General features: G+C 39.8%; 1 protein-coding gene across 1 annotated transcript in view; it reads left to right on the plus strand.

The window, feature by feature from the left end:
- Positions 1–16,753, plus strand: part of LRMDA (leucine rich melanocyte differentiation associated) — a 724,603-nt gene that overhangs the window by 426,019 nt on the left and 281,831 nt on the right. Inside the window, 1 exon segment of the mRNA XM_083502973.1 lies at positions 606–732. Coding sequence (XP_083359099.1) covers positions 606–732 — 127 coding nt within the window.

Below are 16,753 nucleotides of genomic sequence, written 5' to 3' on the forward strand. Positions count from 1 at the left end.
GAATCACAAAAGGCAGAGTGAAGGGCATAATTGTAGAAAATAGCTGATATGTTGGAGAAATAGTTCTTGCAGCTGTAAGGTTACTTTATGTCCTTTGAATTGAGACTATTATGTCATAGGAGGAGAAGCTCAGTTCAATACACATTCAAAACTGTATCTATCAAAGTAACACTTTCTGAACCAATATACAAACTGAAACACAGTGATCCTCCAAAATTTGCACTTGTCTGAATTTTGTGATGTGGTTCTCCAGCCAAAAACACTGTTTACAAAAATGCATCTGGTAGAGGAAAGTGTGCATAAACATGCAGATATTAGTGAAAATAACATTTGAATTAATTGTATTAGGGGAAACTGCTTGCAAAAATGGGTACATTATTCAAAACATTTCAGAATGTGTTTATTATTCATACTAAAATGCTGATGAATTTCCATTAGGATTTGGTTATTGTTATTTTGCAAATTGCTGCAAAATATGAAGAGCTGAATTTAAGAATGGAAAAATGAGAAACAGAGAGAAATGAAATGAGCAAATCCTTCCATTCCTAGTCATAGGTCAATGGAAATTCTTAACCTAAAGGGTTGTTTGTTTGTTTTTAAAACAGGTATTTTGTTCTGCACAAATTAACCAACTTGAAGTTTCTGGATTCTCGGAAAGTTGGCAGAAGTGAACGTGAGGAAGCCATTTTGAGGGGTGCTTTTATGAAAGTGGTGAAGCCTGTGGATACAAAGGTAAGTGACTGAATGAAGGCTGTAGGAATGTTTATGGATCTTAACATTTTGGATCTAGAATCTTACTGCTGAAGCCATTTTTAGTAATAGTCAGCTCTACGCTTTTTGCAGAACATACTCCTGGATGTCAGGTGACTGATATTAGGTGGCAGTCAAAACATGAACATTTCTTAACTTTGCTTTTTAAGCCTTGTCACTGCACTTGTGAGAGAGTGTCCTCCTAAGTAACTTAAAGAATTGAAGCATGTCAGCAAGCATTTGGTATGTTACATGGAAAGACGATTTTTGTGACATATGTACTGTGGCATTTGTTCTGTACAGCAGTGAAGGCCTCAGCTTTCTTCTCTTTTGTTTGTGTTTATCTTATTGTGCTTGGTGACCTTTAATTTATTAACCTTTAATCTATGAAGTAATTTGACAGAGTGGTCTTATTCACTGGGAAAGTCTCCTGTATAAACAAATGTGATACTTAAGGATGGATGCAGAGAGGTGTGGGTTGAATTTTGCTCATACAGTGGAGCTTTCCCTCCCCGTCCTTCCATATCCCTCATTTCCATTATTGGGAGCTGAGAATGCGACAGGAGATAGAAATTTGGGAGGAGGCACCATGGACCAGTGGAATTGCCTTTCTCATCAAACGGGGCACTTTTGGATCCAACTCAGTGTGTTATAGGCTGTGTACACATCACCAGCTAAAGGTGCAATGTGGCTCTTATTTTTCCAAATTTGGATTGGTTTGGGGAAAACCACATCAAAATGAAGTATTTCTTATGAAGTATTTCTTATGAACAGGATAGTTATGGATTGCAGCTAAGTTCATTTGTACCCTGCTTCTCAAACCCGTGGTGGGAATCCTGGATTTCTGCTTGTGCAGAAGATAACCTTGGGGAGAAGACCCCAAGTTGAATTATATTGTGTGGAGCTGATGGTGGAGTAAGAATCACTCAATTGGGGATTTTAGAGTCAAGCTTTCTGCATCAATGGCTCTCAAACTGGGCAAAGTGAGTGTTGTTTACTCTGAAAAAACAACAACACACATTTTCCATGTACATCAGTGCATTACCACACAATCTGCATAGATCGGTATTTTTGCTCTTGGGATTATTAGCTATCTAAAACTCACTCATGGGTTTCATCTAGCAACTTCTTACATACTAGTTTATTTTATAATATATGTGGCAAAAAAATATTGCAGATATCCAATTATCCTAAAGAGCAATATAGCAGCTACAGAAGTAAACTGCATTTGGGGGCATAGAAGTGTAGCTAGATACATTTGTTATCGGCTGTATGTTTGCACTAGAAAACAAATTAATTCAGAGCTGTTCGTTTTATAACTATTAAAGTTTTAACAGTTCTTATTTGGAGATTGGTTTGACACATTGTTTACTAGAGCCTTTAGCTATTTCAACTCTTACAATGCAATCTGTAATATATGAAAGAATTTACTTTGAAGCTCTTATGAAAGGCTTCCTCCTTTGCTAAATCCTGTAAAATGCAACAGTTGAACACATAAAAAACCTTATGTTTATTCTGTCATCTGTTTGTAATCGTTCTCATACTATATTACTCTCTATAAATATCTCTGCATTTTACTTTAATGCGGCTGATAGTTATATTATTTGAAATAGACATGTGTCTTGGCCCAATCAAAAAAATTCAGAAATGTGCTATAATTCTGGCTATAATTCTGCATTGTTCTGTTATCTATCCATTATCTTAACCAAGGTGTTTCAATTCACGAAGATAGTATCACGTCTTGATGCTTTGTTCTAGTAATTCAGTTCCATGTCCCAAGCTGTATAATTTTTGAATTAGTTATCCGCTAAATCTTATTCTAAAACATATACTTATTTCCCCAATCCTTTTAGTGCAAGGTACAAATTTAACATTGAGATAGGCCTTTCTAAAATTGCTTGCTACAGAATTACTAGGTCTTACCTAGCATAATATATTCCCTTCTGTAAACATTTAGGATGTCATGAGCAAATGCTTCTTGGTGTGCAGTAGAATTATTATTATTATACTTTATTATATGTTACCCATATATTGGTTTATCCTAAGGAACAGTAGAGGGGATTGGAATCCATGAAAATGAATTTGGTGTACAACATCTGTATGTACAAATGCTCAGGCATACATTTTAAACTCTTTACACCGTGAAGTTTTAATTGTGCAAACACTCACTGAAAAGGTGGCTTTTGGGAAGCATGAGCAATATTAAGACTTATAATCTGCTATAGGTCATGTGCCCTACAAGTATTTGATACTGTACCAAAGTTTCCATATCAAAGTCTGCTTTAACCAAGGTATCGTCTGTCCCTGGTGTATGAGCCACATGTGATCCAAATATCGCCATCTGGGCAGCTCAACACAGCATCACTTGACTCGGTCTGCTTCTCTCGCAGCCCATGTTTGTAATTTGCTCAGCACTAGAGCTAAAGACAGTGCTTTTTTCCTAGAAAACAGGTCCCGGAACTGTGTTCTGGCACATTTACCAGAAAAAAGCTCGGATAAGAGAGGAAGAGAGGGGTCAGTGGATGGGATTCTGGCTCACAGTTCACGCTCTTAACCTCCATAGCACCCTCCTCCCTCAGCCTCTGTTCTTGGCCACTGCCCGTTCCTGAGCTTACAAGAGCTTCTGTCACTGGCTGAGTGCCTTGAACAGAAAGCGCTGGTGGGACTTTGGCACAAGCATAAAGCGCCACCATCCCACCATCCTCATTGACAGGCGCAGCCCTAACATAGCTGTCAACTTACAGATTTGAAAATAAGGGACCAGCAGCCTCAAAAATAAGGGATCAGCAGCCAAAATAAGGGATCAACAATTACTTTGATAAAATACATATTTTGTTGCGTGCAAATGGCTTTAGATACCTATTAGGTCCATAAATTACCATATAGCATATGTTCAACACAAAAAAACAGCAACAATTTGTTGTTGACAAAGGACAGCTGGACATAGAAAGGGCTCCATTCCCTCCAGGAGCTTATTTAAGGGAGATCATCAATAAGGGACAGCAGCAGGACATGGCGCTGGGATAAGGGACTGTCCCGCCAAATGAGGGACGCTTGACAGCTATGAGCCCTAACCCAGCCCAACATAATGCTCCTGCCTGCCTACGGAACCATTGGTCAATGGTGGCACCACTCACTACCTCAGAGGTGGGGCCTTTGGTCCCACCTTGAGGCACATTGATTCTCCGGAGATGTCACTCAGAGGTTTAGGGTGGGGTGGTTTGATTGGTTGCTGGAAGAAGCACAGGAAGGGAAGGGTGGGATGGAGCTGTGTCACCGGGTCTGTCTTCGTCCAGGAAGCAGCACCAGAGAACCAACTCAGGTAACCCTTAATGACAGAGATTGCCAGAAGAAATAATGGAGTAACATGCAGTGGGGGTTTTTTTCTAGAAAAAGATGCTTTACAAATGAACAACTGCTGCCGCACAATGCATGGAATCTCCTGTTCATAATACCATTGTGCGTGTACCTGCTCTGTGCCTTCATGTGATGGTAAAATGACTGGAGTTTATGCACATTGCTAATTGAATTCACATTAACCGCAGCATATGTAAATCTCTCTGTATGTATGCATGTATGTATGTATGTATGTATGTACGTACATACACATTTTAAACACACCAATGAGGGGTGATGCACACTACAGTCACCAAAGGGAAAGGAATCTTGTTGAAAATATTAGCTGATATGACATGGAATTACTTTCCTTTGAATTGTGCTACTCCCATCAGACCTTTTTTTTCCCCAGAGAGAAATCTAAATGTGAGGTTAACTTTCTTCCATAATGATAAACTGGAAATAAACAGCTTATTCAGCAGAAGGAAACAATGGACGATAGGGTGGGGGTGGGTGGCGGAGAAAGTTCCATGGGAATTGCTTTCATCTCATGCTTGACATAAAAATCTTTAGAGAGCTAGTTACCCTTCTGAAAACAACACATGAAATGAGACTCAAGGCAGAATATTTTCATCCAGCTAGCTTATGTTTACTCAAATGCACAAGGAGCTAGCAATCACCAATCTTCGTGAAATCATAAATATTTAATTTTGTCTAACTCCCTGCCTTCCTCTAGTTTTTTTTTATTTTTCTTAACAGAATGCTGCTTTCTTCTGCTTTGCTTCATTTCATCTTTTGTTGCTTAAAGTCTGTTTGTGATGGGACTGTCGTTACAGGGAAGATACAGTCATTCATTAGAAAACAGCTTAACATTGCGACGCTCTGTTCTGTCTCGCCATGTAAAGCGATCTGAACTTCATTACCCAGTGATGTTTATATTTAGAGATGTCAAAATATTGAATGTAGTCTCATGCTTGATTTTTTTTGAAATAAAAATCTTGTAAGCCTGGCTGGGCAAGGGGCATCGTGCCAGACAAGGAAGCTTCATTTAATGACCAAACCATGACCTCATTTTGCTGGCGTAAGTGTAGATCAAAGTGGAAGATGCCTGTCCAGTGCAAAGCATGTTGCTGGGCCTGACAGCTCTTCACATCAAAATGACAGCTCAAGAATACGACAGCCAAAATTGCTTAATTATGTCCCAGCCTTGTAATTATTCATCCCTACTCCTGCAAAGAGCACAGTTGTCATTTCTTTGACATAATTATTTAGAGCTGTGCCCTTATTCTGTTCAAAGCTTGTACAGTAATACCGGAAGGACTTGGATGTTCAGCTGCAGGGTGGGCGTGGAGACAGAGAACAGAGAGAGCATCTATTTTGTGTATTTTACTGTGGAGTTCTCAAAAGAGGTAAAGCATGGGCTTAGCACCCGTATACAAAAAGCTTCAAGAAAATATTGGATTTTCCTCTTGTATACTGAAGGCAAAGGGGCTTTACATGTTCCAGAGAATTATGAATTTATCAAATCACTATTAACATGATTATATTTATCCCATGAGAGAAGAACTGCAGCTTAATACTAGAGCACATGGGAAATTCTTTCCAGCTGAGTGAGATTCTTGTTCAAAACTCTAGAGAGCTGCCAGTCAGTGCAGACATTAGTGAACTAGATAGACCACTGTTCTGACTCAGTATTAAGCAGGTTTCCATGAGTAATAGTACTCTGTTCCTTCCACTCAAAGGGTTAAAGCATGCATTCATATAAAATTGGGCCCCAGGCATACGTAAGGTCCTCTGGATTGCATTCTGTGTTTATAGCAGTAACACTGCTACTATAGAGAAGCTCTTCTAATGTGGAAACTAATACAGTGGTACCTCAGGTTAAGTACTTAATTCGTTCCGAAGGTCCATTCTTAACCTGAAACTGTTCTTAACCTGAAGCACCACTTTAGCTAATAGGGCCTCCTGCTGCTGCTGCTGCACCCTGGAGGACGATTTCTATTCTCATCCTGAAGCAAAGTTATTAACCTGAGGTAATATTTCTGGGTTAGCTGAGTCTGTAACCTGAAGCGTCTGTAACCTGAAGCATATGTAACCCGAGGTACCACTGTATAACTGTGGCCTATTCTCACACCCTCATGTCAGGGCCAAAGCACTTCAGAACTGCTGGTGGTAGCTCCCATGATGGAATGCTCCATCCTCTCACAGACAAAAAGGTTCCTATGTATCGCTATGCATGTGCTAACATATCTGAGAGATGGCTGACATTATATTCTTCCTCCCTCCCACTGCCATCTAGTTTTCTGTGTGCATGAAGTTTGGAAGCGGGAAAGAGTATTCCATCATGTGATGAAATCACACTACTGCACCACAAACAGTTTTATTCGGAGGTGAAATTTGCTTCCATACAGGAAGCAAATGAATACAAATGAACAGGGGGAAAATGAGGGGTTGGGAGAAGAGGAATAAATACATAAATAATTGTGGTTATGTTCAACTCTCCTTCTCCTCAATGTACCCCTTCTGATAGCATAGATGATTCTGAGCATCAGAATTGCCTCCATCGTTGTCTTTTTTTAAAAAAATATAATTTTTATTAACAGGCCAATCAAATCACATTATTTCCAAATCACATTAGTTCCAAATTATACAGCCAGATTTTTAAATTTTTATTGGGGGTACCCATACTTCAAGCTCCGAAAGGGGTCCAAACATCGCTCATGTTGCTGCTTTAATTAAACAGTTCTATCCAGTTCGTCCAGATAGTCTCTTTGTTACTTTCCTCATCTTCTTATTGTTATCATATATTCCTTTCTTTGCGATCTCTGATAATCTTCACAAGCGGGTTGAAAACAAGCATCCTCTGTGTGGGTTTTACACTCTCCAAAAATCATATCACATAAAGGACAAACACCATTTTCACACCTCCATAAAGAACTTTCCCTCAGTCTGTCCGTTGATTTCCCCAGGCTTGCCAAACATATCTCAGAGGGCTCTGCCAGGTCAAGATCACATTCCGATAACCATACATTCACATTCCGATGACCCTGGTCCTCCTACCCCTCGTCCTTCTTTGGCAAGCCTGTCTTAGCGAGACGCCATTTGAAACTGTGTGATAAAACTTTCCTCCATTCCCCGATGTTTCTCCCAGTCCTCTCTTTGATCAGTAATTCATTCCACACAGTTCTTGAACTCCTGCTTGTGATGAATATATTGCAACGATTCTTCTCTCTGGAGGGGAGGGTTATTAATACTCACATAAGGCAAAAAAAAAAAAAGTTTTTTCCTCCCCCTCCTTTCCATTTCACTCCAACATACCAGTCTTTTAATGATGATTCATCACTTGATTTATTTGTCCAACCCGTCGCTCCGCTCACAGAGATCCATTAATCAGCAGTCTTTACTCCCGATCTTCACTTGATGTATGTGCATTAGCTTCTTTCCAATTATATATTTCCAATTATATCTTTCGAGCTAATGCGAACCAGTGCGCGAATTAGAGACAGCGTCGGGAAGAGCCGGCCTCACTCGAGGGCTTCGTGCCAAGTGCCCACACCCCTTCTTTCAAGTCCGGGGGTGAATTATGGACACAGCTGGCAAGGCAGTCCCCCCATCTCCTGGGGGGGTAAGGGAGGCTGCATACTCCCCATATCAGCCTCTTAATTACCTCGTGTGGGTCGGAGAGATGTTATTGTCAGCCATCTTCCAATGCGCCCCCTGGTGGCCCCCCATTGCCTCCATCATTGTCATGTGGCAAGCACTGACTGTACCATGAGGAAAAGCAAGGATGAATTGTGTATGGGCTTTGACTTGTAGGGGTGGGGAGTTTGTTAAGTAGACTGTTGAGACCCCCAGCAATTGTAAAGTTTTCAAGTCTGCTGAGTAAGATGGGGGAATTCTAGAACTACTCATCTAGAAGTTAAGTCTCTGCCTTAGTACACAAGCATATTTGCATTTATGCTTGCTCTTGGGCACCATTTCATATGGTTCACCTGCTGAGGTATATTTTGAACTCTTGATAACCCATTGGGTTATTATTAATAATAATAATTGTCCTCTTGGCTTTTAAATGAATGAAGGGTGGTCTCTTGCAGAGTAAACCAATAGATTTTCCTATTCTCACTTTGCTAATCACAAATTTATCTGCTGAAACAGCACTCCCCACCCCAACATTTCACAGGTGAAAATACACGCATGAATGCATGATGTGCTTCTCCTCCCTATATTATATGCCATAGAATGTAAATCTGGGATAGTCTGTAGGCAAACTGAAACAGAAAAAGGACTTGCAATGTCAGGAGTTAAGATTTCTCAAATGTTTCCTTAGGTTACAGACACTATTACTTTATTATGTCATGCAGGTAACTCACAACTTATGCACATTTAGCGTGTGTGCATTCAGCAATGTGCTTGACTTTGCCAATCCCACCAGCCATTGAACCCAATATATTTTGACTGTACTCAATTTTAGCTCAAAGCACTATCTCTGAAACGTAAGCTGGCATAAGTTGAGAGCCCCCTATATTATTAATATTTTGAGCTGTGTTTAAAATTCATGCACAAGGCACTGTTCCAATGGATACACTGGAGGCAAAATGATAGGCTTCTGTTCTGTGATTGCATCCTTGTTGATTCAGCGAGTGTATTAAAATTTCCACTTCTGCAATTGGGCTTCCTTGTGTTTTTACATAACGTAAAAGTGAGGGCATTCCAAAGCGGGTGGGCCTCACTTGCGGTTTAGGGAAACCCACAAGAAAGTCCAAACCAGGGAAGAAAAACAAAACACTATTCCTGTCTCTTCTGCAGATTCTGGTATTGCTCATAATAGTTTTCCAATAATCTTTTATATTTTATAAGTATTCCACCACAAAAATTCTGTAAGGTAATGATAAAGGCAGGAGAAGTCACTTGAAATGATCCCTGTGGAATCAGGAACTTGGTTTGGAAAACAATTGCCACATTTTCACCCTTTGCTTTTATTTCACAAGAATGGGCCACAAAAAGGGATGGGGGAAAGGTATGAAAGGGTATGTTGCACTTTATTGCTTTTAAATCTGGCTGATTCATTTGGGGCACTGCAGCAAAAATGTGCTAAACAGAAGGACTCTTTCTTCTAAGCAGCAATCAGTTTATGGGCCTAAGAACATTAAAAGAAAACTTAATATACAGTTCTGAACCCTAAGATAAATATATACATTTTTCCAACTCTTTATGTCCTTTGTTACTGATATACATCTTGGAAGTTTGACTTCTGAGTAGGAGCCTTCTGGCTTTTATCAGTGCCACTTAAATTAGATATCAGGACACTTAAAGCAAAACTGATATACAAAAGGAAAAGAGAACAGCTGGTATCCTTCCTGGGTTTTCTGTCTTTCTAGCTATTTTCACCAGCAGTGCCAGGGCTGCTGGCATATATGGATGGGGGAGAATAGTGTATGATAGGTGAGAATGGTGGTAAGGATTTGTTGTTGTTTAGTCGTTTAGTCGTGTCCGACTCTTCGTGACCCCATGGACCAGAGCACGCCAGGCACCCCTGTCTTCCACTGCCTCCCGCAGCACAATTGCAGAAGTTACAGCCAGCCAATAACTACGATTGTCATGGTCTTACTTGGAAGTGTATCCAAAAATGACTCTGGCAAAGCTCTGTTTGGTTGAGGTAGAGGGGAGAGCATAAAAGAGAATGATCCTCAGTTCACAAGAGCAGGTCTCTTAGATTTTGAGCACAGTGGCAAAGACTGAGTTGGAAACTTTTGTAGATGCTGGGGAGCATTCTCCTGCTTTTTCTGGCCTATTGGTTTAAAAAGGCATCTTTGACAGGGATGGTTTTTCTCCTTACTTGTTCCTCCTTTGACTACACTGCTGTTAGAAATAAATAAATAATACAACAACATGGACCATTAGGCTGAAATAATGATTTAATTTGTGCTGGAGCTCAGCACAGCTTCTCTATGGTCAAAAATCTGTCTGTATTTAGAAGCTGTTTTAAATTGCTTTAAAGTCACCTTTTTAGATGCTGCTGCTTTCGGACATTTAGATCAGGGGTTCTATAGACCACTAGTGGTCCACAGCATGTCTGAAAAAATACAATTGAAATCCATACAGCATCTAGTGCAGTACATTGGAATTGCTATGACAGTAAAACTATGAAGTAGTCTTAGGGTTGTCATATGTCTGGACATGTAGGTTTGGGAGTGCAAAAAGCTGTGCTCTGTCTCACCTGGCACCACCTCTCCAGGTCCCAGCTCCCCTGTGCCAGGAAGCCTGGCATCTCTGGCAACGCAGTACAGTGGTACCTCTGGTTACGAACTTAATTCATTCCAGAGGTCTGTCCTTAAGCTGAAACCGTTCTTATCCTGAGGTGCGCTTTTGCTAATGGGGCCTCCCACTGCGCATGCGCCTCCAGTGTGCGATTTCCATTCGCATCCTGGGGCAAAGTTTGCAACCAGGGGCAGATACTTTTGGGTTAGCGGAGCTTGTAACCTGAAGCGTTCGTAACCAGAAGCGTTCGTAACTAGAGGTACCACTGTACCAGGGTTGCGCCAGCATTGCAAGAGCCCTTACGGTGCCTTCTCAAAATCAGGCAGGCTTTGGGAAGGTGGCAGGGAAGGTGCTCTTAGTCCATGAGCAAAGATGGGGCACAGAAGGGGCCCAGAGCAAGGCCTGGATGGCTTAAAGTGGTTCTGTGTATTGTGCAAAAAGGGCATCCTAACTCATGAAAAACAGAGAGAGAGAGAGAGAGAGAGAGAGCGCAATTTTCCAGTAGGTCCACGGTGGGAGGAGGGGGATGTTTGGGAAACACTGATGCTGACAGTGACTCTTCCTCTTTTCTCAATAACCATAACCAACCCTCTAGATTTGTTTAAAGCTGCCACCCTTCATTTAATCCAGCCAAGTTGCTTCCTCCTAATAGTCAAAGGTATCTGCTGTGAGTTTAAGTGGTGCACTACAAAACTACAAGCCACTGTTTCCTTTTCCTGGTGTAAAGGATCACACAAGCCAGCAAGCCACAGTCTGCTATCTAAAGGGAGTCTTCTACTTTATCCGGCTTTCAGAAATTGACAGAGTGGGATTAAAACATGTGTTCTCTCATTAGGACAATATGTCTACCTACCGGCATAGGCACTATAACAGCCAGCGTAAAATATGGTACCAGCTTACTCAGTTCTGATAGAAACTCTAAATGTTCCTGCTTCTACAAAAGTCAAGAGCTAGACTTCCTCCTTTATTTCTGTGAGTCATCGAATCAGGGTCCCCACCATTTGTAGCCATTAACACCATTTGTACCCATTAACAGCCCCATTCTGCTTTTATGTCAGAGTCATAGGTGTTTAATCCTAAAACCTTGGCAATAATCCAACTTCTTTGTAATGATCTTCTGCCTTCCTACAGATCTTGGCAGTTTAAAATTATTGGAGGTTGCTTTCTCCAAAAGCTGTTTGGAATGTGTTTGTTAAGTGGTCACTGGAAGAGACTAAAATATGTCTGCCTTTCTGGAATTAGTTGGTAAATTTATCCCAGTGGATCTTTTCCTCCTAGTACCAACTCTTCCCTCCCGTGCACTCCTGACAATAAACTCTGTCGATTTTAGTATTTACTTTGATACCTTAAAAAAATCAACAATTAGAAATGATAATATTTTCTAACATTTCAGCCTCCCACCAATTGTGTTGCAGTGAAGTAAGTGTTGCAAATTTATTTTGTTTCAAATATCAACTAGCTCAAGTGAAGATCAGAATGTACATTTGTGGAATAAAGTACAGGATCTATATATTGGTGCTTACTCTATAATTTATTTATTTTTTGGTGTTATAGTTCACAAAATGTTGACCCTAGAAGGCTAAAACGGAATGATGTAGAGTAAGATTTTTTTACTTGGTTTAGAGAGAAGTAAGTTAATCACCATTGTATTCTGATGCTTTTGAAAGATGGAATCACTTTCCTTTTAATAAATTTATTTTAAAAATCCTGGAACACTGCATTTTAAAGAAAAGTAGATGCGAATATAAAGTTCCCTCATGTTTTGTGAAAATTACTATAGAAGGAGCGCTGCTGTTGACTTAAATCTTAGCACAAGAAGCTCCGAGCGGAATCTTTTTAGATTTTACTATAAAATGTTATGGAGCATGGGTGTTTGCTTTCTTGTTATCAGTGCCAAAACAACAATCTGAAATGACCTTTATATTGGTCTGTATGTTGATGTACTTGGCTCATCAGCTGGCCAAAGTGGTATGAATGCATTTATTATGTCTCATTTGCTGTGGTGCTGAGATGTGACCCACTACTCTGGTCTTACAAAATAATATCATTGGTCTATTTAGATGGCACTAGGGATGGGCAGTGAGGTGAAAATTATTTAGGATGGTGAAAACCAAAAGGGTCTTTGAAGGGCACTGAAATATTTCTCCAAACTGGGAAATGGACTAGAAAATGACAAAGGCTGCTCAGTATGAGATAATAATAAAACAATGAATATTGTGGCAAAATGATCCTAATGTCACATATGTCCTGTTGCGATCTGAACAAGTGCTGACCAACCAGGAAAAAGAACATGGGGGGTGTGAGGGGATAGTTCATTGTAAATGTCAACCTAGTCTGTGGCAGCTGTCATGTGAAAAGTGATTAAATAAGAACAACAGCTTTAGCACGGTTCTGTCCTCACTGCCTTGGCAGTGGCTTTCCAAGTTTTCAGCTAGAGGTCTTCCGAAGTCCTGCTGACAGATCATTTTCCACTGGAGATGGTGTGGAATAAACCCAGGCCAGAGGTCTGTGTGAGGCATGGTCAGGGAAATGCCATGGCTCTGGAGCCCAGCAGGGCCTCCTATTGCCAATGCCTGGCTGCTTAGAAACACCATTTGAAATTCCCCACAATGGCCAGTGTCCGTGATCGGGGCCAATTGTGTGGAAAGTTCCAGTAGCTGCTCACTGATGTTACTGCTTGCCCCTTTGCTGTTCAAGTTGATACCTGGTACCCTCACTAGGGCCCAGCAATGTCAGGGGGCAGACAGTACTTTGCCTGGGGCCTAATCCAGCCCTACTGGAACCTTTTACATGGAAACAGGAAAAGACAGATCAGTCTATCGGGTCTGTATGAATTTCATCAGAACATTCTGTCCCTTTTCCACATTACTGTATGAAAATTCATATTTAAACACATTCATATATGTGTATTTTATCACAGAATGCATGTTTAAATGAAAGCATTTCAAAACTTTTTTTTATCCTAAAAACTCATTTTAATGGAATTCAGGTAGGGAAATATTTGAGAAGTGAATAGTTATATTGTAATCCATGTGCTTGTCCAAGGGGTATGAATTAGATCATCTCGCTTTTGAAAAATTGCCCAAATGAAATGCTCCTCCAGCCCTTCTGTGCCTCCTCTTTATGAAATGGCCTCCATTTTATGGATCAATGAAGGACTTCAGTTGCTGATGACTGCTGGTCAACTAGTTACTGGTACACTGGTAAACTAGTTGCACTCGTATTGATGGCAGTTCAACCCTTCCCCCACTCTTCCATTTTCATTGTGGTGGATTTTACAGAATTAGGCAGTGTGATATTAATACAGAGATTATTAGATTATTATAAGTAGTAGTGTTTGAATTTATATCCTGCCTTTCCTCCAGGGTTTAGGTAACGGGGGATTTTAAATAAATGTATAAATGAATGAAGCATTTTGTCAGGAGAAGCTTTTTTTTAATGGATTTTTGCCCTGCCCTGGCCTATTTATTAGGTGTACCTGTAACCAGAGTGTGCATTTATTGGATGTGCAACCGTCATATGTTCATGCACATATATTATTATTACCCACGTCATGAAGATATCATAACCCAAGTATAAGATTGGTTACTTCTTCAGATTGCTGAAATGTAATTTTTCGTGGAGCTTGACAAGACTTGCAATCTATAGTTCTTCCTCCTTCTGAAGAGTTTACTATAGGGTATCTAAAGTATTAAATTGCTACTGCTTTTGTGTTTCTAATATATAGTCTGAAAATTAATGGATACGAGTCATCCCTTTCTGTTCAGTATGCCAGAATTTCTGTTTCAGCCAGGAATTATTTTACATAGGTTTAAGGGGAAAGAAGAAAGGAAGTAAATACTGTGCTTTAAAAATTAAAATAAAACCTGGAGATTCTTTCTTCTCCTCCAGCATTGCATGGATAAATGTACAAGTTAGATCACATAACTGCTACAAACAGTTCACTGTGTAGGCCAAATACTTTCTAATGCACTAAAATTAAGAAATAATGTGCTTTGAAAATGATTTATGAGTGTGGTTAAACTGCCAGATTTACAAAGAAATAGTTCAGATCTTGGGAAGCCTCATGAGTCATGTCAAAAATGAATTTGACCATGATTTAAACTGCTACTTTTCTTACATGACATTTAATATGTGTACTTTGGAGGCCCATATGTCTTTAATAAAATAGCATTAAGTTTTAAATATGATATGAATGCAGTCAGTTTCTAAATTCATAACCTTTTCCACAACTCCAAAATGCTAACCAATAAAGGGAGTCATACATGCAATAAAACATAAACCTTAGAAAATAGCTTTTTATTAAAACAGTTAGACAGTTGGCAGCTGTGTTGTAATGTAATAAATTCTTGAAGCCAATGTGGATTTATCAGTCATTGTTTACATTGCGAGCAATTTGGACCAGACAACTAATTAGAACTGAAGACCAAAGGTCATAAAAAAGAATTCCTACTATGTCCAGTCAATTGAGAACTTGTTTGGCAAACTTATAAAATTTTTACTAGATAGCTAATTTTGATGTAGTCATTCTGCAGTATGTCTCTTTGAACACATCTATACCACATGGCTTCTAATTTGATTTTGACAGGTACTAAACAAATTTAACACAAGCGATTGTGCAGTGTAGAAAGAGTTACCAAGTCCAAAACAGATACCTTAACATGACTAATGCCAGCCTCTCCCAACCTGTTGCCCTCCAGAGGTTTAGGAATACACCTATCAGGGATGATTAGAACTGTAGTCCAAGACATCTGGAGGATGCCAAATTGAGGAAGACTGTCCTATGCAGATGTTTATTCATAATAAAGGAATGTCGGCATATGGAGATGTAATAGCCCTGGAATTACAGAAAAATGCCCTTCTCTAGTTGTTTTCAGATGGTGTTCTAGAGAGCCTTTGAGTTCTTCCATGAGTAGATCAGTGATGATATATAGTAGGGGTACCCAGCATGGTGCCCTCCAGATGTTGTTGCACTAAAATCCCCATCATCCCAGACCTTGTTATTCTTCTTACTTTGATTTATTACCTGCCCTTATGGTGCACATTAGCTATCCCCTGATGTCCAAGCTTCCTGGAAAGGCAGCTTGCTAGCTGTTACTGACCTTCTCCTTCAGTGTGCAGCCGCATTCTCTGCCTGCCTTCTCATAGTCTCTTGAAGCACAGTTTCACTATCATCCTGGCACTGAAGCCAAGCTGGAAGAAGAGTGGCTTTGGGCAAGGGTATATGCGAAGGGGAGAGGGTTCAGGCCCTCTCACCTGAATGTTCCTTTATAGTATGATCACATGCTATGCAATATTTGTTAAATATGTTTCCCCCATGATAATTTGAGAGAATTCCATCTTGTTATGCACATATATGCTATATATGTGGTGTTTTAATCCTTCAGACCAAGACACCTTCATCCTCTGAATGAGATATGTATGAGAAAGCAAAAACATCTGCGTTCTGATAATAGTTTGTCATGCTTCCTATTCTTTACTCCTGGAAATACACTGAGCAAAGTATACACACACGAGAGTGACAGTTTATATAGCTTTAAAACTTCAACACCCATGATCCAGTGCAGCTGTGAATGAAACACACATGCATTAAAAAAACACCAAAAAAACACCCCAACAAAGGCCCTTATTTAAAGTGAGGAATGGAGGATAATGAACGAATTGGCACACAAGCAGAAACTGCCAACATTCAAATTAGCAGCTGGGGTCTCCATGGAAATCTGCAGCTCAAGGTCAGGAAATGGTTCCTTAAAACAGAATTCCACCAGCAGGTTTTGAACTTGCCTAGATAGGTTGCTTTCAAAAGGTTTTCTACAAAAATGATACTTTAACATTGCATCTTTGTGGTTCTAGAAGCTTGAATAAAAGTCTACCGCGATATTGCCGAGTGTATTTCAAAAGCTAAGCTTTGTCTTCCAGAATTATGGGTCCCCCTAGAGCATCCAGAAAATTATTAACAGCATGTAATCCAGCTCAGTGTGAATGTGTCTTTAGTCTGTTAGCCAAATCTTTACATAATACAAATCATTCTACCTATAAAAGCACAAATATGTTATTGTTCTCAACAGGCAATTTAATGCAACTATAGGGAGGAGAATAAGAGAAAAGAAGATTACAAGCTAGCTGATCGTGTTTTTATTTCTCTCTTAAATCTCTCTACATTTCTCTGTGGTTATACTTGTTTAAAGATTGTATGCAACTGTGCTGTCTACATGATTTGGAAAGCAAATCAGACTAAATATGAAGTTTCAATGGGTGCACTTTTTAAGGGATTTGATACGTTTATTGCAAATATACATTTTCCCTAGAGCAAAGCTGAACCTATAATTTTTGTTTCTTGTGAGGTTTTGGTAGGTTTAAAATTTTGCTCATTTATACTTGCTATCCTGTTGTGCCATTCTATTCACAG

Source organism: Podarcis liolepis (assembly GCF_965112155.1).
Source record: "Podarcis liolepis genome assembly, chromosome: 5".
NCBI lineage: Eukaryota > Metazoa > Chordata > Lepidosauria > Squamata > Lacertidae > Podarcis > Podarcis liolepis.